The sequence below is a fragment of the Pongo abelii genome, chromosome 1 (genome assembly GCF_028885655.2).
Source record: "Pongo abelii isolate AG06213 chromosome 1, NHGRI_mPonAbe1-v2.0_pri, whole genome shotgun sequence".
In the NCBI taxonomy this organism is placed as follows: Eukaryota; Metazoa; Chordata; class Mammalia; order Primates; family Hominidae; genus Pongo; species Pongo abelii.
In genome coordinates this window covers 13,890,708-13,917,181 of record NC_071985.2, presented here as the reverse complement: position 1 = coordinate 13,917,181, position 26,474 = coordinate 13,890,708, and the positions used below count along the sequence as shown (strand labels likewise).

The 26,474-nt window shown below is 45.3% G+C and overlaps 1 protein-coding gene across 6 annotated transcripts in view; it reads left to right on the top strand.

Annotated features, from left to right (window-relative positions):
- The first annotated feature begins 7,235 nt into the window (after positions 1–7,235).
- Positions 7,236–26,474, top strand: part of TBCE (tubulin folding cofactor E) — a 91,665-nt gene continuing 72,426 nt past the window's right edge. For 2 of the 6 annotated variants that reach the window (XM_054559339.2, XM_054559410.2), the window contains exons 1-2: positions 8,259–8,379; positions 24,376–24,506. In XM_054559339.2, coding sequence (XP_054415314.1) covers positions 24,407–24,506 — 100 coding nt within the window. In that variant the 5' untranslated portion in view covers positions 8,259–8,379; positions 24,376–24,406. 6 annotated transcript variants of the gene reach the window in all.

The window sequence follows — 26,474 nt, the reverse complement described above, 5'->3', positions numbered from 1 at the left end:
CAGGCTGGTCTTGAACTCCCGACCTCAGGTGATCCACCCACCTCAGCCTCCCAAAGTGCTGGGATTACAGGCGTGAGCCACCATGCCTGGCCTATGTGGTGTTTTTTATCTTATTTTTTATTGAGATAGGGTCTTGCTCTGTCACCCAGGCTGGACAGCAGTGGTGTGATCATGGCTCACTGCAACCTTGAACTCCTGGGCTCAAGCGATCCTCCCACCTCAGTCTACGTGCCTGGAGCTGGGATGACAGGCACATGCAGGAGCAACCGGCTAATTTTTTTATTTCTACTTTTTGTAGAGGTGAAGTTTCTCCATGTTGCCCAGATGGTCTTGAACTCCTGGCCTCCAGTGATCCGCCTGCCTTGGCCTCCCAAAGTGCTGGGATTACAGGCGTGAGCCACCACTCCTGGCCTATGTGGTGTTTCTTTTTCTTTTCTTTTTTTTTTTTTTTGAGAAGGAGTCTCGCTCTGTCGCCCAGGCTGGAGTGCAGTGGCATGATCTCGGCTCACTGCAAGCTCCGCCTCCCGGGTTCATGCCATTTTCCTGCCTCAGCCTCTCAAGTAGCTGGGACTACAGGCACCTGCCACCACGCCCAGCTAATTTTTGTGTTTTTAGTAGAGACGGGGTTTCACTATGTTAGCCAGGATGGTCTCGATCTCCTGACCTTGTGATCCGCCTGCCTCGGCCTCCTAAAGTGCTAGGATTACAGGTGTGAGCCACCGTGCCCGGCCCTACGTGGGGTTTTTTAACTGCTAATGCTGTTTCAGTGAAAGGGATTTATAAACAGATGCCTGGTTGTTTTAATTTCCTCTGGAAAAAACTTCCTTAAAATGTCATAATGCCAGGGCCCCTCACCCTGCCTTATCTTGCACCCCAAAGCCTTCCTGCTCCAGGCCTGAAGGCGGTTGATACCTGGGCTTTCCTACAACTCAAGGACTTTGCAGCCTGCACAGGGTCTGCTCTTTCTCTGTCAGTGACAGACAGGCTCTTAGCAGCTTCCAGATTGGCGACAATCTGGAAGGCCCCTCCTCTTCTACTCTCTGTCGCCCCTTTGTAACGTCCCTTCCAGGCCCACCCACTCATACCTGCCCACGTGGCCTACTGACTGGTATGGTTGGGCACCACTACCAATTTAGGAGGGGGTGAGGGCTGCAAGCTGGGAGCACTGGCCTCTAGGGGGTCTCATACTCCTCAGACAACTCCTGTTTGATCTGTCTGGCATGTATTTATTTATTTACTTATTTTATTTGTTCCATTTTATTTTATTTTTATTTATTTACTTATTTTTTTGAGACAGAGTCTCACTCTGTCGCCAGGCTGGAGTGCAGTGGCACTCTGGGCTCAACCTCCGCTTCCTGGGTTCAAGCGATTCTCCTGCCTCAGCCTCCTGAGTAGCTGGGATTACAGGCATGTGCTACCATGCCCAACTAATTTATTATTATTATTATTATTGAGATGAATGTTCGCTTTTGTTGCCCAGGCTGGAGCGCAATGGTGCAATCTCTGCTCTCTGCAACCTCTGCCTCCCAGGTTCAAGCCATTATCCTGCCTCAGCCTCCCGAGTAGCTGGGATTACAGGTGCCTGCCACCACACCTGGCTAATTTTTGTATTTTTAGTAGAGATGGGGTTTCACCATGTTGGTCAGGCTGGTCTTGAACTCCTGATCTCGGGTGATCCACCTGCCTCAGCCTCCCAAAGTGCTGGGATTACAGGCGTGAGCCACAGCGCCCGGCCCCTATTTCTTTTTATTATTATTTTTCTGAGGCGGAGTCTCACTCTGTCATCCAGGCTGGAGTGCAGTGGTGCGATCTTGGCTCACTGCAACCTCTGCCCCACAGGTTCAAGCAATTCTCCCACCTCAGCCTCCCGAATACCTGAAACTGCAGGCAGGCGCCACCATGCCTACCTAAGTTTTGTATTTTTAGTAGAGATGTGTTTCACCATGTTGGCCAGGCTGGTCTTGAACTCTTGACCTCAAGTGATCCACCCACCTCGGCCTCCCAAAGTGCTGGGATTACAGGCATGAGCCGCCATGCCTGGCCTTATTATTTTTTTTGAGACAGGGTCACACTGTCACCCAGACTGAGGTGCAGTGGCACGATCTCAGCTCACTGCAACTTCCTTCTGCCTCCCAGGTTCAAGCGATTCTCCTCCCTCAGCCTTTCAAGTAGCTGGGATTACAGGCGTGAGCCACCACGCCCAACTAACTTTTGTTAGTAGAGACGGGGTTTCATCATGTTGGCCAAGCTGGTCTCGAACTCCTGACCTCAGGTAATCTGCCTGCCTTGGCCTCCCAAAGTGCTGGGATTACAGACATGAGCCCCTGTGCCCCGCCCTGTGGGGCTTTTTGAAGCTGCAGCTGTGCCCCGCTAGCTGAGGTCCGGTGGTTACAGGCTGCTTTGGCCGGCTGCTGGCAAGATCTGAGCACGTGCTGCCTCCGCCCCAGGTGGGTTCAAGAAACACCTGAGCGTGGCTTCAATGTGCAGGTGCAGCGACTTGTACTTGATGCCTCTGAAAGGCGCCACATGGGCCAAGAAGTGGGTGGACCCAGTGGAGGAGATGTGGTGACAGGAGGAGTAGCACGCCCAGGAAGAGACGGGGAGGACCAGTGGGAACTTGAGGAGCAGGGGCCAAAGTGCCATGAGGTGAGTGCCTCAAGAGATGTGCCTAACTTGGCCGGGCGTCATGGCTCATGCCCGTAATCCCAACACTTTGGGAAGCTAAGGTGGGTGGATCACCTGAGGTCAGGAGTTCGAGACCAGCCTGATCAGTATGGTGAAACCCTGTCGCTACTAAAAATACAAAAATTAGTCGGGCGTGGTGGGACATGCCTGTAGTCCCAGCTACTCTGGAGGCTGAGGCAGGAGAATCGCTTGAACCCGAGAGGCAGAGGTTGCAGTGAGCTAAGATCGCACCACTGCACTCCAGCCTGGGCAACAGAGCGAGACTCCATCTCAAAATAAATAAATAAATAAATAAATAAATAAATAAATAAATAAATAAAAGAGATGTGCTTAACTTAAAAAAGCCAAGCTGTTTTCCAGAATGTTTGTGCCATGTTACATTCCCAACAACATGAGAGATCCGAACAATATGAATATTCCAGTTCCTCCAAATCCTTGCCAACACTTAATATAGTCAATCTTCTTACTTTTTTATTTTCATTTTATTTTCAGACAGGGTCTAGGTCTGTCATCCAGGCTGGAGTGCAGTGTCACAATCACAGCTCACTGCAGCCTTGACCTTCTAAGCTCAAGTGATCTTTTCTCTTCAGCCACCTGAGTAGCTGGGACTACAGGCTCATGCCAACCATGCCTGGCTGATATATAGTTATAATATAACATATTATATAACATATAACATATATATTACATATTATATATAATATAGAACATATATAATATATAAATATAACATATATGATATAACATATATAATATCTTATACATGATATAACACACATATTATATGTCACATATAATATATAATATAATATATAATATATATTTTTATTATATGATCTATATTATATATTAGATATATAATATATAATGTATAATATATAATATAATATATTATATATATAATATATATTATATATCTAATATATAATATATAATATATTAGATATATATAATATATTAGATATATTATATATTAGATAATATATATTAGATATATTATATATTATATTATATATAATATATCTAATATATAATATTAGATATATATAAAATTAGATATATAATATATAAAATATATACTAATATAATGTAATATATAATATATATTTTTTATTTTTTGTAGAGAATATCTTTTTATATATTTTTGTAGAGAATATATAAATATATATTATTATAATATAAAAATATAAAAATATATATTTTTTTTGGGTAGAGAAGGGATCTCTGTGTTGCCCTGGCTGGTCTCCAACTCCTGGGCTCAAGTGAACCTCCCAAAGTGTGGAGATTACAGGCGTGAGCCACCGTGCCTGGCCTTTTGGTGAAATTTTGAGTCAAAAAAAATTTTTTTGAGACGAGGTCTGGCTCTGTTGCCCCAGCTGGATTGCAGTGGTGCGATCTCGGCTTACGGCAGCCTCCGCCTCCTGGGTTCAAGCAATCCTCCCACCTCAGCCTCCTGAGTAGCTGGGATTACAGGTCCGCGCCACCACGCCCAGCTAATTTTTGTATTTTTAGTAGAGATGGGTTTCACTACGTTGGCCAGGCTGGTCTCAAACTCCTGGCTCAAGTGATCCACCCGCCTTGGCCTCACAAAGTGCTGGGATTACAGGCATGAGCCACTATTCCTGGCCATGACTCAAATCTTTTTGTCCATTTTTCTATTGGGGTTTTCTTTTTCTTATTGTTCAGTTTTGAGGGTTCTTAAATATATTCTGGATTGAATGGGCTCATGGATATTTATGAAATCATGCCCCCCAAGAGTTAAAGATACCAGTGACTATTACCAAGCAAAAGGAGCTCGCTGCCCAGTGGTACAGAAGTCAAATCCTATGGCAGCAGGTTTTTTTTTTTTTTGAGACGGAATCTGGCTCTGTCGTCCAGGCTGGAGTGCAGTGGCACAATCTCAGCTCACTGCAAGCTCCGCCTCCCAGGTTCATGCCATTCTCCTGCCTCAGCCTCCGGAGCAGCTGGGACTACAGGCGCCCGCCACCACACCCGGCTAATTTTTGTATTTTTAGTAGAGACAGGGTTTCACTGTGTTAGCCAGGATGGTCTCGATCTCCTGACCTTGTGATCCGCCCGCCTCGGCCCCTCAAAGTTCTGGGATTACAGGCTTGAGCCACCGCGCCCAGCCGGCACTAGGTTTTTGAGAAGAAAAAGAAAAAGCTTTACTGTGAGTCAGCCAACAAAGAGACAGGAGGCCAGCTCAAATCGGCCTCCCTGTGCAATTCTTAAGTCAGTGCTTTTTAAACTTTTTATTGTATTTTAGTTTTTAGAGACAGAGTCTCGCTTTGTTGCCCAGGCTGGAGTGCAGTGGCTTGATCCCAGCTCAGGTCACTGCAACGTCTGCCTCCCAGGTTCAAGTAATTCTCCTGCCTCAGCCTCCCCAGTAGCTGGGACTAAAGGTGCGTGCCACCATGCCTGGCTCTTTTTTGTATTTTTTTTTAGTACAGATGGAGTTTTACCATACTGGCCAGGCTGGTCTTGAACTCCTGACCTCAAGTGATCCACCCACCTCTGCCTCCCAAAGTGCTGCGAGTAAAGGCATGAGCCACAACGCACGGCCTGCAAATGGGTTGTTTTTGTTTTATTTATTTATTTATTTATGAGACGGAGTCTCGCTCTGTTGCCCAGGATGGAGTGCAGTGGTGTAATCTCAGCTCACTGCAACCTCCGCCTCCCGGGTACCAGCAATTCTCCTGCCTCAGCCTCCCAAGTAGCTGGGATTACAGGTGCATGCCACCACACTTGGCTAATTTTTGTATTTTTAGTAAAGACGGGATTTCACCATGTTGGTCAGGCTGGTCTCGAACTGCCGACTTCATGATCCGCCCGCCTCGGCCTTCCAAAGTGCTGGGATTACAGGCGTGAGCCACTGCACCCAGCCTCTACAAGTGGGTTTTTAAAGGAAAAAAGAAGAGGTAGTTTCTAAGTTGTTTACCAATAATAATTTACATTAAAATAAGTTATTGATTGGATATACATTGTTTTATTTTATTTTATTTTTTGAGATAGAGTCTCACTCTGTAGCCCAGGCTGGAGTGTAGTGGTGGTATCTGGGCTCACTGCAACCTCCACCTCCCGGGTTCAAGCAATTCTCCTGGCTCACCCTCCCAAGTAGTTGGGACTATAGGCATGCACCACCACGCCTGGCTAATTTTTGTATTTTTAGTAGAGACGAGGTTTCACCATATTGGCCAAGCTGGTTTCGAACTCCTGACCTGGTGATCCGCCCGCCTCAGCCTCCCAAAGTGTTGGGATTACAGGCATCAGCCACTGCACCTGGCCTATTTTTTCTTTTCTCACCAACTAATGGAAAAGTGAGGGCTTTATTTATGTATTCATTTTCAGATGGAGTCTTGCTCTGTCCCCCAGGCTGGAGTGAAACGGCACGATCTCGGCTCACTGTAGCCTCTGTCTCCCAGGTTCAAGCAATTTCTGCCTCAGCTTCTTGAGTAGCTGGTTTTACAGGCATGTGCCACCACACCCCACCCAGCTAATTTTTTTTTGAGACGTAGGCTAGTTGTGTCACTAGGCTGGAGTGCAGTGGCGCGATCTCAGCTTACTGCAACCTCCGCCTCCCAGGTTCAAATGATTCTCCTGCCTTAGCCTCCCAAGTAGCTGTGATTACAGGCACATAGCACCACGCCCAGCTAATTTTTGTATTTTTAGTAGAGGCGGGGCTTCACCCTGTTGGCCAGGATGGTCTCGATCTCTTGACCTTGTGATCCACCCGCCTCAGCCTCCCAAAGTACTCGGATTACAGGCGTGAGCCACCACGCCTGGCCTTTTTTTTCTTTTTTGAAACAGGGTCTCACTCTATTGCCCAGGTTGGAGTGCAGTGTTGAGATCTCAGCTCACTGCAACCTGTGTCTCCCCTGCTCAAGAGATTCTCCCAACTCAACCTCCTGAGTAGCTGGGACTGCAGGCACCTACCACCACGCCTGGCTAATTTTTGTATTTTTTTAGAGACAGGGTTTCACCGCATTGCCCAGGCTAGTCTTGAACTCTTGAGCTCAAGTGATCTGCTTGCCTCGGCCTCCCAAAATGCTGGGATTATAGGTGTGAGCCACCGTGCCCTGCTGAGGAGAGTCTTAATCTGGGATCCATGGATTCCTTTGAGGCCTATTCATGGACTTCAAAGGATTAATCAGTCCTTGAAATCATATGCAAAATTTGTGTGTAGATAGATAGCTTTTATCAGATTTCCAATGTGGTTTTTAATCCCCTCTTCCAAAGAAAAAACAATCACTGTAATATCTAGTTTCTAGTTTCAAGGAGTGAACTATCAAAGTATAAAGCAGTAGAGACATCCAGCAGGATACTGACTGTGTCCATTTAATATGACAATTAGAAGGTCACTTCTTGGAAGAGTCATTTGGCTTTGCTCCCTCAATTTCCTTTCCACTTCACCTCACTTCAGTCTGGTTTTGGAATGCTAACACTCACTCTACCCAAACTGCTCTTGTTGTGGAGTCTGTGGTATCCACCAATGGGTTCTTTCTGCCTGCTGCACAAACAAAATTAATTGACAGAAACCATGGCATTGCAGTAAAGAAAGTTTAATTGACGCGAGGCTGGCCATGCCACGTGGGAGACAGAGTTATTACTCAAATCCATCTCACCGAAGGCTCAGAGGTTAGGGGGTTTTTCAGATAGTCTGACAAGTATGGGGCCAGGGAATGGGGAGTGCTGATTGGTTGGGTCAGAGGTGAAATCATAAGAAGTAGAAGCTGTCCTCTTGCACTGAGTTGGTTCGTGGATCCCCAGGTTGGTGAGTTAGGGTGGGGCCATCCACTTGTCAGAAATGCAAGAACCTGAAAAGACATCTCAAAAGGCCAATCTTAGGTTCTACAACAGTGATGTTATCTGCAGGAATGATTGGGGAAGATGCGAATTTGTGACCTGTGGAATAATGGGTGGTAATTACATTTAACTACAATTACAACTTAGAAGAATTCAGGACCCTCTCATTCTCCTAACTTGGTGGCCTTTCATTTAGTTTTAAAAGGGCAGTTTTGGGGAAGGATTATTATCATTTAAACTATAAACTAAATTTCTCCCAAAGTTAGCTTCTCCTGTGCTCAGGAATGACCAAAGACAGCCAGTCTGTGAGGCTAGAATCAAGACGGGGTAAACCATGTCAGATTTCTCTTACTGTTAAAATTTTGCGAAGGCAGTTTCAACAGAAATTAACATGTCTAGGATAGTTGCTTTTTCTATTATTTTTCTATTACTGCATTTACTTTCATTCTGCCTTATGCTTTGCCTTATGCTTTAACTAGGTAATTTTTTTTTTTTTTTAGTTTTGGCGGCATCAACACTATGACCACCGCATGCTGCCTACGTGGTAGAATCTCAATAAGCATGGAACTGAACTTCTTACAGGATTTGTAACTCACTTCTGTGGTAGCTAGTAAACTGGAACACGCGCTTTCCCTGGGCTGCTCTGTCCTCCCAGGTTTCAGCACTGGGAAATCGCTTGGGCCCCCGCCCAGAGGCGGGGCTTGGGTGGGCTGACCACCCCTCTGGCCTCCAATACTGTCGCTGACGTTCTCGTCTATGCTCCAGCAGCCGTAGCTCACTCCGGTGGAGGCGGGACTTCCTACAGCACTTCCGGCCAGAGCCTAAAGCTTTGCTGCTGGGCAGTTCGCTGGAGGGACTGCTGCTTGGAACACTTGGAGTCTCCGCGGGCAGGTGAGCTTCAGAGGTTCGGGGAGCTTCCGGAACGAGCATTCCTGGCCGGTGCGTCACCGTGCAGTGCTCTTGGCCTTTTCTTCCTTTCCTGGAATCTTCCCAGATTGCTAGAGCCGGGCGTTGCCTGCTCCGTGCGCTGGGAGGCGGTCCAGCCGGCTGGGTTGGGGCCACCCTGCGCCTCCTGGAAGGCCTTATTTAGGAGTAGCCGCACGTGATCCCTAGCATTTTGAGCTTCTCTCAGAGAATTGGCATACCACTTTGGAAGAGGTGAAAATGGTACAGGCGACCAATGACTTTTACAAGGTGCCACCTTAAAGGAACAGCCTCGTCCTTTCGAATCAGTTAACATTGGTGATGACAGAGAAATAACGTTAAATAGGTGGAGAGCACTTAAAGTAACTGTTTGTTTGTTTGTTCTTTTGAGACAGTCTTGCTCTGTCGCCCAGGCTGGAGTGCAGTGGCGCGGATCTCGGCTCACTGCAACGTCCGCCCCTTGGGTTCAAGCGATTCTCCTGCCTCAGCCTCCCCAGTAGCTGGGATTACAGGCGCGTGCCACCACGCTCGGCTAATTTTTGTATTTTTAGTAGAGACAGGGTTTCTCCATGTTGGCCAGGCTGCTCTCGAACTCCTGACCTCAGGTGATCCACCCGCCTCGGCCTCCCAAAGTGCTGGGATTACAGGCGTGAGCCACAGCGCCCGGCCTAAAGTAACTATTTTTACTTGGTGTTTACTACCAAATGGGGACTGTTCTAAGTTGTGGGTGGATCCAAATGATGGTGTGACAGCCTTATCCTCAGAGAAGCAATCCTGGCAGGAAGACAGGGTTAACAAATTGCCAAACTGTTAGAGAAAGTTAGTGGAGGTAGAGATGAAGAGAGAAGACTTTTCTTTTCTCTGGCATTAATTTAGCCATGGCTGCTGTCTTTTGATACTTGCTTCAAAACGTTTTTCATATTCTTAAGTTTTAACTTTTCTGTATGCTCATATTTTATATACTGTTGTAAACATCATATCTTTGGGTTTGTTTTTTTTTTTTAATCTAAGTGGACAGCCTGCTTTTTTTTTTTTTTTTTTTTTGATATGGAGTCTTGCTCTGTTGTCCAGGCTGGTGTGCAGTGGCCCAATCTCAGCTCACTGCAACCATGCCTCCTAGGTTCAAGCAGTTCTCCCACCTCAGCCTCCCGAGTAGCTGGGATGACAGGTGCGTGCCACCATGCCCAGCTAATTTTTTTTTTTTTTGTATTTGTAGTAGAGATGGGGTTTCGCCATGTTGGCCAGGCTGGTTTCGAACGCCTGACTTCAGGTGATCCACCTGCCTCAGCCTCCCAAAGTGCTGGGACTACAGGTATGAGCCACCGTGCCCAGCCCAGCCTACCTTTTGACTAGCAGGTTTATTGGATTTACATTCATTGTCACTACTGAAATATTTGTTTAGATCAAAATCTTTGGCATCATGCCTGATTTAATCTCTTTCATATATATCAGCAAATCCTATGGACTCTCCACCTTTAAAATCTGTCCACACTCCCAAACTCTTCTTATCACCTTCACTTGTTCAAGTTACATTGTCTCTCACTTGAATTACTGCAGTAGTTTCTGCTCTTTCCTCTTTTAGTCTGTTTGCATCACCGCATCTCGGTTGATCCTTTAAAAAAAAATCAGATTTATATCTTTCCTCTCAAAAATCCTCCAAGGACTACACATTTCACCCAGAGTAAAAGCCAAAGTCAGCCGGGCGTGGTGGCTCATGCCTGTAATCCCAGCACTTTGGGAGGCGGAGGTGGGTGGATCACAAGGTCAAGAGGTGGAGACCATCCTGGCCAACATGGTGAAACCCTGTCTCTACTAAAAATACAAAAATTAGCTGAGCATGGTGGTGCGTGCCTGTAATCTCAGCTACTCAGGAGGCTGAGGCAGAAGAATTGCTTGAACCAGGGAGGCAGAGGATGCAGTGAGCCGAGATCGTGCCACTGCACTCCAGCCTGGCGGCAGAGCAAGACTCTGTCTCAAAAAACAAAACTGGCCAGGCGCGGTGGCTCAAGCCTCTAATCCTGGCACTTTGGGAGGCAAAGCCTGGTGGATCACCTGAGGTCAAGTGTTCAAGACCAGCCTGGCCAAAGTGGTGAAACCCCGTCTCTACTAAAAAAAATACAAAAAATTACCCAGGCGTGGTGGCGTGCGCCTGTAATCCCAGCTACTAGGGAGGCTGAGGCAGGAAAATCGCTTGAACCCAGGGGCGGGGATGGGGGCGGGCGTGGAGGTTGCAGTGAGTTGAGATTGTGCCATTGCACTCCAGTCTGGGCAACAAGGGCAAAACTCTGTCTCAAAAAAAAAAAAAAAAAAAAAAGCCGAAGTCTTTAGAGTGGATTATTCATCGAAGGTCCTATATGACCTAGCCCTGCTTCACTTCTGATCTCATGTCGTTCTCATCTCCTGTTTGCTCTACTGTATGGTCTCCTCAAGTGCATCCTAGCCTCAGGATATTTGCACTTGCTATTCCTTTCCCTCATATGTCCACATGGCTCAGTTCTTTACCTCTCTCATATTCTGGGGACCTTTACCTTCTCAGTAAGGCCTTCTCTGACAAGCCACTGCCATCTTTAACATTTCCATTGCACTCGTTATCCTTGTGCTTATCATCATATGACATGCCATGTGATAGTCATTTATCTGGTTTGTTATGTTTTCTCTCACTGGCATAGAAGGTTTATGAGGGTAGGTATTTTTCTGTTTTGTTTACTGCTGTATTCCTTTTTTTTTTTTTTTCTGAGACGGAGTCTTGCTCTGTTGCCCAGGCTGGAGTGCAGTGGTGCGGTCTCGGCTCACTGCAACCTCCGCCTCCTGGGTTCAAGCAATTCTCTGCCTCAGCCTCCCAACCAGCTGTGATTACAGGTGCATGCCAACACGCCTGGCTAATTTTTGTATTTTTAGTGGAGATGGGGTTTCACCATCTTGGTCAGGCTGGTCTTGAACTCCTGACCTTGTGATTCACCCGCCTCAGCCTCCCAAAGTGCTGGGATTACAGGCGTGAGCCACCGCACCTGGCATTTTTTTTTTTTTTTTTAAAGATCTCTTATTGTACTTCCCTGTAAAATCCATTACTGTTTTATTCCAATTGCCTAAAATAGTATCTGGCTTTTAGCAGACACTCCATAATATAATTGTTGATTGAATGAATTTGGGGGTTTTGCACCATCTTTTACACTTCATATTTTTATGCTTTTTTCCTCCTTTCTTATCTTTTTTTTTTTTTTTTGAGATGGAGTCTCGCTCTGTTGCCCAGGCTGGAGTGCAATTGTGTGATGTCGGCTCATTGCAACCTCCGCCTCCCAGGTTCAAGGGATTCTCTTGCCTCAGTCTCCTGAGTAGCTGGGATTACAGGTGCACGCCACCGTGCCCAGCTCTTTTTTGTATTTTTAGTAGAAATGGGGTTTCACCATGTTGGTCAGACTGGTCTTGAACCTCTGACCTCATGATCCGCCCGCCTCAGCTTCCCAAAGTGCTGGGATTACAGGTGTGAGCTATCACGCCTGGCTTTTTTTTTTTTTTTTTGAGACAGAGTGGTTGCTCTTGCTGCCCAGGCTAGAGTGCAATTGCATGATCTTGGCTCACCGCAACCTCCGCCTCCTGGCTTCAAGCGATTCTGCCGCCTCAGCCTCCTGAGTAGCTGGGATTACAGGCATGCGCCACCAAGCCTGGCTAATTTTGTATTTTTAGTAGAGATGGGTTTCTCCATGTTGGTCAGGCTGGTCTTGAACTCCCGACCTCAGATGATCTACCTGCCTCAGCCTTCCAAACTGCTGGGATTACAGGCGTGAGCCACCACGCCTGGCCACTCTTGTCTTTTTTTTTCCCCTTTTTTTTTTTTTTGAGACAGGGTCTCCTTCTGTCACCCAGGCTGGAGTGCACTGGCACGATCTTGGCTCACCGCAACTTCCGCCTCCCGGGTTCAAGTGATTCTCCCACCTCAGCCTCCTGAGTAGCTGGGATTATAGGCACGTGCCACCATAGCCTGGCTAATTTTTGTATTTTTATTAGAGACGGGGTTTCATCATGTTGGTTAGGCTTGTCTCAACTCCCGACCTCAGTTGATCCACCCACCTCTGCCTCCCAAAGTGTTAGGATTACAGGCGTGAGCTACAGCACCCGGCCCCACCTTTTTTTTTGAGACGGAGTTTTGCTCTTGTCACCCAGGCTGGAGTGCAATGGCATTATCTCGGCTCACTACAACCTCCAATTCCCGGATTCAAGTGATTCTCCTGCCTCAGCCTCCCAAGTAGCTGGGATTACAGGGGCCCGCCAGCATGCCCAGCTAATTTTTGTTTTTTTAGTAGAGGTGGGGGTTTCACCATGTTGGCCGGGCTGGTCTCAAACTCCTGACCTCAGGTGATCTGCCTGCCTTGGCCTCCGAAAGTGCTGGGATTACAGGCATGAGCCACCGTGCCTGGGCTTTTTTCATTTTTTTTTTTTTTTTTTGTACAATAGGGTCTCCCTCTGTTGCCCAGGCTGGAGTACAGTGGTGTGATCAGGGCTCACTGCAGCCTTGCACTCCTGGGCTCAGGTGATCCTCCAACCTAAGCCTCCCAAATAAATTGGCCTATAGGCGTGCACCACCACACCCAGCTGATTTTTATATTTTAATTTTTAATTTTGATGTGCATATTTAACTGAATCTAATCATAATTTATTTTTTATTTTTTAATTTTAATTTTTATTTTCTATTTATTTATTTATTTTTTGCGACAGGGTTTCACTTTTGTTGCCCAGGCTGGATTGCAATGGAGTGATCTCGGCTCACTGTAACCTCCACCTCCCAGGTTGAAGCGACTCACCTACCTCAGCCTCTCAAGTAGCTGGGATTACAGGCATGTGCCACCATGCCTGGCTAATTTTGTATTTTTAGTAGAGATGGGGTTTCACCTTGTTGGCCAGGCTGGTCTTGAACTCCTGACCTCAGGTAATCTGCCCACCTCGGCCTCCCAAAGTGCTGGGATTACAGGAGTGACCCATTGCACCCACCCTATTTTAATTTTTTTTTGTTTGTTTGAGACAGAGTCTGGCTGTTTCACCCTGGTTGGAGTGCAGTGGCTTGATCTTAGCTCACTGCAACCTCCACCTCCCTGGTTCAAGCCATCCTCTCACGTCAGCCTCCTAAATAGCTGGGACTACAGGCATGCGCCACCATGCGTGGCTAATTTTTGTACTTTTTTATAGAGATGGGGTTTCACCATGTTGTCCAGGCTGCTGTTCAACTTCTGGGCTCAAGCAGTCTGCCCGCCTTGGCCTCCCAGAGTGCTGGGATTATAGGTATAAGCCACCACGCTCGGCCTAATTATAATTTTTTTTTTTTTTTGAGACGAAGTCTCGTTCTGTCGCCCAGGCTGAAGTGCAGTGGTGTGATCTCAGCTCACTGCCACCTCTGCCTTCCAGGTTCAAGCGATTCTCCTGCCTTAGCCTCCTGAATATCTGGGAATACAGGCACACGCCAACATGCCTAGCTAATTTTTATATTTTTAGTAGGGATGGGGTTTCACTCTGTTGGCCAGGCTGGACTCGAACTCCAGACCTCAAGTCATCCACCCGCCTCGGCCTCCCAAAGTGCTGGGATTACAGGTTTGAGTCACCATGCCCAGCTGGCATAATTCTAATTTTAACCCTGTAGAACAATATTGTTTTTAAGCTACTGATTTTCAACAGGCTTCCTGGCTCATCTCAAATTTTTATAGGATGTCAGTGTTTAAGAGTAAAACTAGTAGTTGTTAACTGTTTTCTGGTGTGTGTGTTTTTTTCTTTTTCTTGTTCATTTATTTAAGTCAATTTATCATAAATTTATTTAATAGAGTATTTATTGTATACTTAGCACTTCAAAGGTTGTAAAAGAAGTATATGTCACTTTCCCTACATTTTGCTGGGAATTCGTGCAAGAAGGACAATTTGAAATCAATATGATAGAGATATTTTTAGGTGTGAAATGAATATTACCCAGAAAGTAGATAGGGGTTACCAGAAAAGGACAGCATCATTCTTTGCCAGTAATTGTTTCAGTAGCTGGAATGAATTTGTGGAGAAATGATTTTAGAAGATTTGATGGTATTTGTAAGTGTAAAGAAAAGTCACAGACTAATTGGTTTGTTAGTTACTTTTATATGTTCTCATTTGTATAATTTTGCCATAAAATTGTGGGTTTGGTACACATTTAGGTCATTGGTGTTTTAGAGAGAAGACATGCCTTCAGTTTCTTTGGAAAATACCTAAAGCTTTTTGTAGAAGCTCCTTAAAATTATGTGAGATACAGTTTGGGAGGCCGAGGCGGGTGGATCAGTGGAGGTCAAGAGTTTGAGACCAACCTGGCCAACATAGAGAAACCCTGTCTCTACTAAAAATACAAAAATTAGCTGGGCGTGGTTGCGGGCGCCTGTACTCCTAACTGCTGTGGAGGCAGAGGCAGAATTGCTTGAACCCAGGAGGGGAAGGATTACAATTATAATTCTCCTGCCCAGCCTCCTGAGTAGCTGGGATTATAGGGGTGGGCCACCACACCTGGCTAATTTTTGTATTTTTAGTAGAGACAGGGTTTCACCATGTGGGCCAAGCTGGTCTGGATCGCCTGACCTGAAGTGATCTGCCTGCTTTGGCCTCCCAAAGTGCTGGGATTACTGGTGTGCGCCACCAAATCTGGCCTCTATTCTTTTCAAATTATTTTATTTGAAGAATTATTTAGTTACCTTATTATATAGGAGGCCTCTCGTCGTGGCTCATGCCTGTAATCCCAGCACTTTGGGAGGCTGGTGGATCACGTGAGGTCCTGGCCAACATGGTGAAACCCCCTCTCTACTAAAAATACAAAAAATTAGCCAGACGTGGTGCTGGGTGCCTGTAATTCCAGCTACTTGGAAGGCTGAGGCAGAAGAATCCCTTGAGCTGGGGAGGGGAGGTTGCAGTGAGCCGAGATCACACCTTTGCACCCCAGCCTGGGCGATGAGCCTCAAAAAAAAAAAAAAAAATCTAGCTGGGTGTGGTGGCGCATGCCTGCCCCACCTAGTGATTAGGGAGGCTGAAGCAGGAGGATTACGTGAGCCCAGTTGTTCAAGGCTATAGTGATCTAGGAAATAGACTGAGTTTAGATTTTAAAAGCAGATTGATAAGAAAAAGGTCAATAAACCAGTAGGAAATGGGCAAAGTATATTAACAGCTGGTTCATAAATGGAAATGGAAATGAACTACATATTTTACTCGTTAGACTGACAATCAAAATTTTTTTTTTTTTTGAGACGGAGTCTATCTTTGTCGCCCAGGCTGGAGTGCAGTGGCGCAGTCTCGGCTCACTGCAAGCTCCGCCTCCCAGGTTCACGCCATTCTCCTGCCTCAGCCTCCCGAGTAGCTGTGACTACAGGCGCCCACCACTACACCCGGCTAATTTTTTTGTATTTTTAGTAGAGATGGGGTTTCACTGGTTAGCCAGGATGGTCTCGATCTCCTGACCTTGTGATCTGCCCGCTTCGGCCGCCCAAAGTGTTGGAATTACAGGTGTGAGCCACCACACTCGGTCTCAAAATTTTATTAATATATCATGAAGGCCAGGTTGTAAGAATTCAGGAGTTTATACACTGCTGATAGCATGGTAAGTTGATATAGCCATTATAAAGGGACATTTAGCATTAGCTATTAAAATTTAATATGCACATACTTTTTGACTCAGCAATACCAGTTTTGAGAAACTTTCCTACAGATACAGGAAGATAAACGTGTAGGCGTAATTTTTCAGTATTGTTTGTGATAGCAAAAACTCGATATTAACTAAATGTCCTTCAGTTTGAAGACTGGTTAAGTATATTATGGTATATCTATTCAAATACTATAGTTCCCAGAAATTAAAATCTCTTGTCATGGCTTTGGGTAAATCTCTAGGATATATTATTGAATGAAAAGGTGAGGAATAGAACCACCTGTATAGTAGGCTTTCAGTTGTGTAAAGAAAGAAAAAATGTATTTGCTTTTCTATACATAAAATATTATGGGAGTAGGCCAGGCACGGTGGCTCACTCCTGTAATCCCAGCACTTTGGGAGGCCAAGGCGGGTGGATCCTGAGATCAAGAGACTGAGACCATCCTGGCCAATGTGGTAAAACCCTGTCACTACTAAAAATACAAAACTTAGCCGGGCGTGGTGGCAGGCACCTGTAGTCCCAGCTACTCGGGAGGCTGAGGCAGGAGAATGGCGTGAACCCAGGAGGCGGAGCTTGCAGTGAGCCGAGATCACGCCACTGCACTCCAGCCTGGGCGACAGAACGAGACTCCATCTCAAAAAAAAAAAAAAAATTGATTTAGACTAAGAAGTAGTACAAGAATGTCTACTACTTGGATGTAGTAAGTTTTTTTTTTTTTTTTTGAGACAGAGTCTCGCTCTGTCACCCAGGCTAGAGTGCAGCGGTGCAACCTCGGCTCACTGCAACCTTCACCTCCCAGGTTCATGCAATTCTCCTTGCCTCAGCCTCCTGAGTAGCTGGGATTACAGACGCACTCCACCTCGCCAGGCTAATTTTTGTATTTTTAGTTGCAATGGGATTTCACCTTAGTGGCCAGGCTGCTCTGGAACTCCTGACCTCAGATGATCCCCCTGCTTTGGCCTCCCAAAGTGTTGGGATTACAGGCGTGAGCCACCACTCCTGGCTGGCTTTGTAGAACCTTAAACATATTTATCTATCTTAAGAATTTTTCCCAAGGAAATACTTCATAAGGTAATATTTTAAAAATCAAAGCTGTTTTTAGCTGTTTTCTTTGGAGTTGTAAATAAACAGCATTAGAGAAATGATTGGCTGGGTGTGGTGGTTCACACCTATAATCCCAGCACTTTGGAAGGCTGAGACGGGAGAATCACTTGAGGCCAGCGGTTTGAGACCAACCTGGGCAGCAGAGAGAGATACCTTCTCTACCAATAGAAAAGAGAGAGAGAGAGGCTGGGCGCGGTGGCTCACGCCTGTAATTCCAGCACTTTGGGAGGCCGAGGCAGGCGGATCTCGAGGTCAGGAGATTGAGACCATCCTGGCTAACATGGTGAAACCCCGTCTCTACTAAAAAATACAAAAAATTAGCTGGGCGTGGTGGCGGGTGCCTGTAGTCCCAGCTACTGGGGAGGCTGAGGCAGGAGAATGGCGTGAACCCGGGAGGCGGAGCTTGCAGTGAGCCGAGATTGCGCCACTGCACTCCAGCCTGGGTGATAGAGCGAGACTCCGTCTCAAAAAAAAAAAAAAAAAAAAAAGAAATTATTAAGTAAATTGTGGTATCATACTTGGATATTGAGATGATTAATGTGTTGATTCTGTGGCTGTATAGAAAAATGTTTACGGACAAATGTTAATATGGCCAGTTGAGGTAGCTCAAGCCTGTAATCCCAGCACTTTGGGAATCCTCAGGAGGATTGCTTGAGCCCAGGAGTTAAAGACCAGCCTGGATAACATAGTGAGGCCCTACTTTATTTTAAAAGAAGTTAATAAAAGAAGTAGAACAAATTATATGTCTCAGTTGTAGTAAAATTCTGCTTACATGTTAATGAAAATTTTGAAAGGGCACTTAAAACTAGTAAAAAACTCATTTTTAGGGTAATACAATTGTAGTGAAATTTAAACATTTAAATTTTATGATCGGAAGATGATAGTAAATCAGAAATGGCTTTGGAATTTCTTTCATTGCAACCTTAATAGTAAGCAACAGTCTTTCCCGTGAAAGGGACAGAAAAAAAAGAACGTAACGTCTACATTTTTTTTTTCTTTGAGACGCAGTCTCACTCTGTGGCCCAGTCTGGAGTGCAGTGGCACGATCTTGGCTCACTGCAACCTCCGCCTCCAGGGTTCAAGCGATTCTTGTGCCTCAGTCTCCCAAGTAGCTAGGATTACAGGCACTCACCACCATGCCCGGCTAATTTTTGTATTTTTATTTTTTTAATTTTAAAATTTTATTTATTTTTTTGAGACTGAGTGTTGCTTTGTTGCCCAGGCTGGAATGCAGTGGCACACCTTGGCTCACTGCAGCCTCCGCCTCTTGGGTTTAAGCCTCCAGAGTAGCTGGGATTACGGGTGCTTGCCACCATGCCTGGCTAATTTTTGTATTTTTAGTAGAGACAGGTTTCATCATGTTGGCCAGGCTAGCCTCGAACTCCTGACCTCAGATGATCCACCTGCCTCGGCCTCCCAAAGTACTGGGATTACAGGCGTGAGCCACTTTGCCTAGCCTACACTGTTAAATGAATGCTTTTCAGACCATTGTACCCCACATGCAGGTCAGGCCACATCTGGAATGTGGTTTTCAGTTCTAGATATTGCAATTTAGCATGGAATCAGTAAATCAGTTACAGAGGAAAACTGGAATGCTATAAGGAGGGTTTAAGGAGCAGGAAATGTTTACCCTGGTAGAGAGGTTTGGGAGATGAAGACAGGAATCAGGGAAAGCAGAAATGGTAACAAATGGCCTTCCATATTTATTTATTTATTTTTTGAGACTGAATCTCCCTCTGTCACCCAGGCTGGAGTGCAACGGCGCAATCTCGGCTCACTGCAACCTCCGCCTCCCGGATTCAAGCGATTCTCCTGCCTCAGCCTCCCTAGGAGCTGGGATTACAGGTATCAGCCACCACACCTGGCTAATTTTTGTATTTTTAGTAGAGACAGGGTTTCACCATGTTGGCCAGGCTGGTCTCGAACTCCTGACCTCAGGTGAGTCACCCACCTTGTCCTCCCGAAGTGCTGGGATTACAGGTGTGAGCTACCGTGCCCAGCCAGCCTTCCACATTTAAATGTTGTCTGGGAAAGGGAATATATTGATTCTCTGTAGCTACGCAGGGCAGTAGTAGGAAATTACTAGGTGAAAATGATAGAGATGTAGATTTCTTTTTTTTTCTTTTTTTTTTTTTTGAGATGGAGTCTCACTCTCTCGCCCAGGCTGGAGTGCAGTGGTGCGATATCAGCTCACTGCAAGCTCTGCCTCCTGGGTTCACACCATTCTCCTGCCTCAGCCTCCCGAGTAGCTGGGACTACAGGTGCCCACCACCATGCCCGGCTAATGTTTTGTATTTTTAGTAGAGATGGGGTTTCACTGTGTTAGCCAGGATGGTCTCAATCTCCTGACCTCATGATCTGCCTGCCTTGGCCTCCCAAAGTGCTGGGATTACAGGCATGAGCCACTGCGCCTGGCCTAGAGATGTAGATTTCATCTTTTTAAAGAAGAATAACAAGAAGAGTCACTCCAACATTTAAGTGGGCTATCTTCATTAGTTAGCAAGTGTGTGTATTTTAAAAAGTCATTCCATCTTAACCAAGCCTTAGTCAGCACCCAGAGAGACCTAACTGAGAGCAACATGCCACTCACATTCAGGTGATTAGGAGAGGGCCCAGTGCAGGCCATTAGAGAGAACTTAACTAGGCAGCAGCTGACTGCAGGTCATTTTGACTGGATACTGAAATGGGGCTGGGGGTGGGCAAGTGATCAAAGTGATTGTCCTAGCAACAGGCAATAAGGGTGCAGAGTGAGCCAGTAACAGCAGTAACAGCATCAAGTAGGTCTAACATCAGGAAACAGGGACCCATTGGTTACTAGCTAGAAGAGGGTAAAGGCTTTGGAACTAAGGCATAGGTCACCAAGACATGGATCCAGTTTCTAGGTCTTCACGGAAGATCATGGTATCAAGAAAGACATTATTAGAAACGTTCAGAGATGAGACAGGATCATCAAAAATACTGACTTGAGGCTGGGCGCAGAGGTTCACACCTGTAATCCCAGCACTTTGGGAGGCCGAGATGGGTGAATCACCTGAGGTCAGGAGTTCGAGACCAGCCTGACCAATAAGGTGAAACCCCATCTCTATTGAAAAAAAAATACAAAATTAGCCAGGCTTGGTGGCGCATGCCTATAATCCCAGCTACTCAGGAGGCTGAGGCAGGAGAATCGCTTGAACCTGGGCGGCGGAGGTCCCAGAGCTGAGATCACGCCATTGCACTCCAACCTGGGTAACAGAGCGAGACTCATCTCAAAACAAACAAATAAAAACACCTGACTTGACACAGAGACTGTTAATTACTGACCTTAGACCTTATACCTAATGATCTCATTGGTCCTGTCTGTGGGCACAGCATACAGGTAGGAATGGAAAAAAAAATTGTTACTGGAGATTAAATAGGATCAAGCATGTGAAGGAATTCATGAGTTACTTACAGATGTTAGATTAATAATGAGAATGGCTTCCTAGTGTCTTCAATCCTCATTCCTGCTATTATACTCTCTCGTTTTACTTCCCATTGATGGCTGCCCCCTTCTTCTCACCAAGCCATTCTCACTGTTAGCCTGATCTGCAGGGTGATATAGTAGTACCCTTAAGCTGAGCCCCAGCTGGAAAGAGCCTCAGACTGATTATGGGGCCTTGTGAGTTTCTGGGTTTAGATAATCCCTATACAATCTAGTTCATGGAGCCAAGATTTGGCCTAGTACTTTAATTTCTTGTAGGAGTGGAGTTCTGCAGTCATTTTATTAGTCCCTCTTCTTAGGGACTAGAGCTCTGAATCTGAGCACAGGTTTTTGGGTAGTGCTGTGTCTCTGGCCAGACCTCTTAGCTTATTAAAACATAAATTCCCCATGCCTAGTCTGACCCGTATGTCGATCCTGCCATCACATCATCTAAACTGGCCGGCGCAGTGGCTCACACCTGTAATCCCAGCACTTGGAGGCTGAGGTGTGAAGATCACTTGAGGTCAGGAGTTTGAGACCAGCCTGGACAATATGTGAAATCCCATCTCTACTAAAAGTACAAAAATTAGCTGGGCCTGGTGGCAGCCACCTGTAATCCCAGTTACTCAGAAGGCTGAGGCGGAAGAATTGCTTGAACCCGGGAGATGGAGGTTGCAGTGGGCTGAGATTGCACCAGCCTGAGCGACAGAGTGAGACTCCGTCTCAATTAAAAAAAAAAATCATCTAAACTGCTTTGACTTTTCTTACCAACTTTGGGCTTGGAGATTATTTCTCTTTTGCTTTTCAACACTACTGGGCATGTTTAGATCTGGATCCTGGCCCCCTTCCCAATGGCCCTGTCCTCCTTTATTTAAATAGATGAAATTCAGCTCCATTTTGAAAGTAGGATTCTTTTCACAACAATTGGGAGAAATGATTTTTTTTGTTTGTTTTGTTTTTTGTGAGATGGAATTTTGCTGTTGCCAGGCTGGAGTGCAGTGGCACGATCTTGGCTCACTGCAACCTCCGCCTCGCGCATTCAAGTGATTCTCTTGCCTCAGATGGCCAAGTAGCTGGGACTACAGGTGCTCACTACACGCCCAACCAATTTTTTTGTATTTTTAGTAGAGACGAGGTTTTACCCTGTTGGCCAGGATGGTCTCGATCTCTTGACCTTGTGATCTGCCCGCCTTGGCCTCCCAAAATGCTGGGATTGCAGGCGTGAGCCACTGCGCCCAGCCTAATGTTATTGTTTTTACAAAATATTTGAGGACCTGATTGAGAGGACCTTATGCAGAAACTTAATAAACTTAAAATCATATAAAGTGATATTGAAATGCTTAGATTATTCTGTAATATGGAAATAGCAGGTCAAATGTAACAGACAACTCCAGTAACAGAGGAAATGTCTACCTATTCTTTTTTTTTTTTTTGACATGGGGTCTTGCTCTGTCACCCAGGCAGAAGTGCGATGGCTCGATCTCGGCTCACTGCAACCTCTGCCTCCCGGGTTCAAGCGATTCTCCTGCCTCAGGCTCCTGAGTAGCTGGGATTACAGGCACGCACCACCACGCCTGGCTAGTTTTTGTATTTTTAGTAGAGACGGGGTTTCACCATGGTGGTCAGGCTGGTCTCGAACTCCTGACCTTGTGATCCACCCGCCTTGGCCTCTCAAAGTGCTGGGATTACAGACATGAGCCACCACTCCCCTTCCATCTACCTGTTCTTAAAATAAAAAAAACCCATAAAGGTGGAGAGGTAGTAATACCAAAGGCCTCAGATATGTATATACAAATGGAGTTTGTGGGTAGTCAGTAATGTATTCTAACCCCAGATGGCATGTAACAGCATATGTTTTTTCTTTTGTTTTGTGCACATATTATATATGATAATATTAAAATAGAAAAATACTTTGTTCAATAGTCATGTAACTTGTGGTCGTTTAAAAATCCTTGTACTTCAACACTGTTATCTTTTATTTGTGTTTTTTTGTTTGTTTTGAGACAGGCTCTAGCTCTGTTGCCTAGGCTGGAGCAGAGTGGCATGATCTTGGCTTACTGCACCCTCAATCTTCTGGGCTCACATGGTCCTCCCACTTCAGCATCCCAAGTAGCTGGGACTACAGGTGTGTGCCACAATGACTGGCTAATTTTTGTATTTTTTTTGGTAGAGATAAGTTTCACTATGTTGCCCAGGCTGGTCTCGAATTCCTGGCCTCAGGTAATCTGCCTGCCTTGGCCTCCCAAAGCGCTGAGATTACAGGCATGAGCAACCGTGCCCAGCCAACACTGCTAGCTTTTTAAAATAGAAAGTGAGTTTTATTTAGGCCGGCTGCGGTGGCTGATGCTTGTAATTCCAGCATTTTGGGAGACTGAGGCGGGTGGATCACTGATCACTTGAGGTCAGGAGTTCGAGACCAGCCTGGCCAACATGGTGAAACACCGTCTCTACTAAAAATTCAAAAATTAGCTGGGTGTGGTGGTGTGTGCCTGTAATCCCAGTTACTAGGGAGGCTGTGGCAGGAGAATTGCTTGAACCCAGCAGGCAGAGGTTGCAGTTAGCAGAGATCGTGCCACTGCACTCCAGCCTGGGCGACAGAGCGAGACTGTCTCAAGAAAAAAAAAAAAAGAAAAAAAGAAAGTGAGTTTTATTTAGACAAAGATGAAGGTTTGGAAATTAACCATATTTGTGCTTGCAAAAGGAGCACGGATTTTTAAGCCCTAGTCTCACAGGCTCTCTCTGCAGCATCTGATACTGTTGCTTGATTATTCCTGCTTTAAACTCTGTCCCTTGGATTCCAAGGCATCAGGTAGCTGCTCTTCTTTTTTCTTTTCTGTTTTTTCTTTCTCCGACTTCTTAGGGATTTCTTCCTTCTTTCTTAACTATTATGTTTTTGCAGGATTCTGTCATTGATCCCCTTTTCTTTCTAGCTGATACCCTTTCATTCTCATCTACTTTCATGCTATCAGTTATAAGCTCTGTGCTGACAACTCCTAAAAACACGTTTCTAGGCCGGGCACAGTGGCTCATGCCTGTAATCCCAGCACTTTGGGAGGCAGAGGAGGGTGGATCACCTGAGGTCAGAAGTTTGAGACCAGTCTGGCCAACATGGTGATACCCCGTCTATATCAAAAATACAAAACAATTAAACAGGCATGGTGGTGGGTGCTGTAATCCCAGCTATTTGGGAGGCTGAGGCAGGGGAATTGCTTGAACCAGGGAGGTGGAGGTTGCAGTGAGCCGAGATCGTGCCACAGCACTCCAGCCTGGGCAACAGAGTGAGACACCATCTTAAAAAACAACAACAACAACAACAACAAAACACATTTCTAGCGCAAATATATCGTTTGAGCTAGAGACCCACATCTGTCATCACCCTCTATAGGCACTTTAAGTATACTGACTTCTCTCCCAAACTTGAACCTTTTCTTATAGGCCAGGCACGGTGGCTCACACCTGTAATTTTACCACTTTGGGAGACCGAGGTGGGTGGATTGCTGGAGCTCAGGAGTTGGAGACCAGCCTGGGCAATGTAGCAAAACCCCTTCTCTACTGAAAATACAAAAATTGGCTGGGTGTGGTGAAGCACATCTGTGGCCCCAGCTACTCTGGTGGCTGAGGCACAAGAACCCTTGAGCCTGGAAGGTGGGGATTGCAGTGAGCTGAGATTGCGCCACTGCACTCCAGCCTGGGCGACAGAGCAAGACTGTGCCTCAAAAACAAAAAAAATTCCTTTAAAGGAATTGTATTAAGTTCTTATCAGTGTTGTATTTTTCTTCCTAGATCTCATATTTTGGATTCTGGATATTTTATAATGAGTGACACTTTGACAGCGGATGTCATTGGTCAAAGAGTTGAAGTTAATGGAGAACATGCAACAGTACGTTTTGCTGGTGTTGTCCCTCCCGTGGCAGGTAAGTAATTATTGTGTGTGTGTGTGTGTGTGTGTGTGTGTGTGTATTTTGCAGCTGTTTGTGTGTAAGCTTCTCAGTACCACTTTATACCACAAATTTTGACAAAATTAACAACTAATTTATAGGTGCCTCCTGTATCCAGTTTTATTTGAGTGACAGTATCCTGTGGTATCTATGATTTTGTTTAATTATATGCCATTTAATTATTTAGTGTTGCTATCTTATATAAAATCAACCTTAAAATATCTTCTGAGGAAACTATAAACAGCTAAAAGTCTTGAAACCTCATAAACCTCAACTCAAGTAATTTTTTTGAAATTTCTTTTGTCATTAATCCATGTGTGTAGGTATCTAATATAGTTTAAACTGATACACATTACAATTTTTTGTTACCTTTTTTTTAAACTTATTTTTTGGTATAAATTTACCTATGTTTCTACAGCATTATTTTGCAATATTTCTTCTTTTTTTGATTTTGCGTATTTCTTAATTATTACATTTAGTGTAGTATATAGTTTGTTTAATTGTTCCCCATTTTTGGATGCTAATTTCTAGTTTTTAGAGTAAATAATAATGTAGTAGACTTACTCATAAGTCTTAGTCAACAAAAATTTGACTGTTTTCTGTGTATTTTGAGACGGAGTTTCGCTCTTGTTGTTCAGGCTGGAGTGTAGTGGTGTGATGTTGGCTCACTGCAACCTCTGCCTCCTGGGTTCAAGCGATTCTCCTGCCTCAGTCTCCCGAGTAGCTGGGATTTCAGGCATGTGCCACCACACTTGGCTAATTTTGAATTTTTAGTGGAGACAGGATTTCTCCATGTTGGTCAGGCTGGTCTCGAACTCCTGAGGTGTCCTGCCCGCCTCGGCCTCCCAAAGTCCTGGGATTACAGGTGTGAGCCACCGTGCCTGGCCAATAAGGAGGCTTTCTATGAACTGGGCAACTGCTGGAACCAAGCTGATATGGGTTTACTAGCTGATTGCAATGTGCCCAGAATTAGAATATTTATCCATATTTTTACATTACCCATCCCTCTTGTTTCTTCTGAGCTGCAGCCAGAGATCACCAGTTGGTTCACAGGAATAAGCAGGGTTAGCCTAAATTGAAGAAACAAACTTAAAAACAACTAATGAGACTAGAATGTAATAACGAATGTTCCATAGTTCTTGAAACATAATTTTTCTCTCTAGTTTCCAAGTTTTACCAAAGACAAGTCATGGTAAGACTGATTTGCTTGGGCCGGGCACGGTGGCTCACACCTGTAATCCCAGCACTTTGAGAGGCCAAGGCGGGTGGATCACGAGGTCATGAGATCGAGACCATCCTGGCTAACATGGTCTCGATACAAAAAATTAGCCGGGCGTGGTGGCGGGCGCCTGTAGTTCCAGCTACTAAAGGAGGCTGAGGCAGGAGAATGGCATGAACCCGGGAGGTGGAGGTTGCAGTGAGCCGAGACCATGCCACTGCACTCCAGCCTGGGCGACAGAGCGAGACTCCTTCTCCAAAAAAAAAAAGACTGATTTGCTTTATTATAGTTGGCCTGATTATTTGTATAAAGTGCAGCAAGAATAATTATTTTTCTTTTTTTTTCTTTTATTTATTTATTTTTATTTTATTATTATTATACTTTAAGTTTTAGGGTACATGTGCACAATGTGCAGGTTAGTTACATATGTATACGTGTGCCATGCTGGTGTGCTGCACCCATTAACTCATCATTTAGCATTAGGTATATCTCCTAATGCTATCCCTCCCCCCTCCCCCCACCCCACAACAGTCCCCAGAGTGTGATGTTCCCCTTCCTGTGTCCATGTGTTCTCATTGTTCAATTCCCACCTACGAGTGAGAACATGCGGTGTTTGGTTTTTTGTCCTTGCGATAGTTTACTGAGAATGATGATTTCCAGTTTCATCCATGTCCCTATAAAGGACATGAACTCATCATTTTTTATGGCTGCATAGTATTCCATGG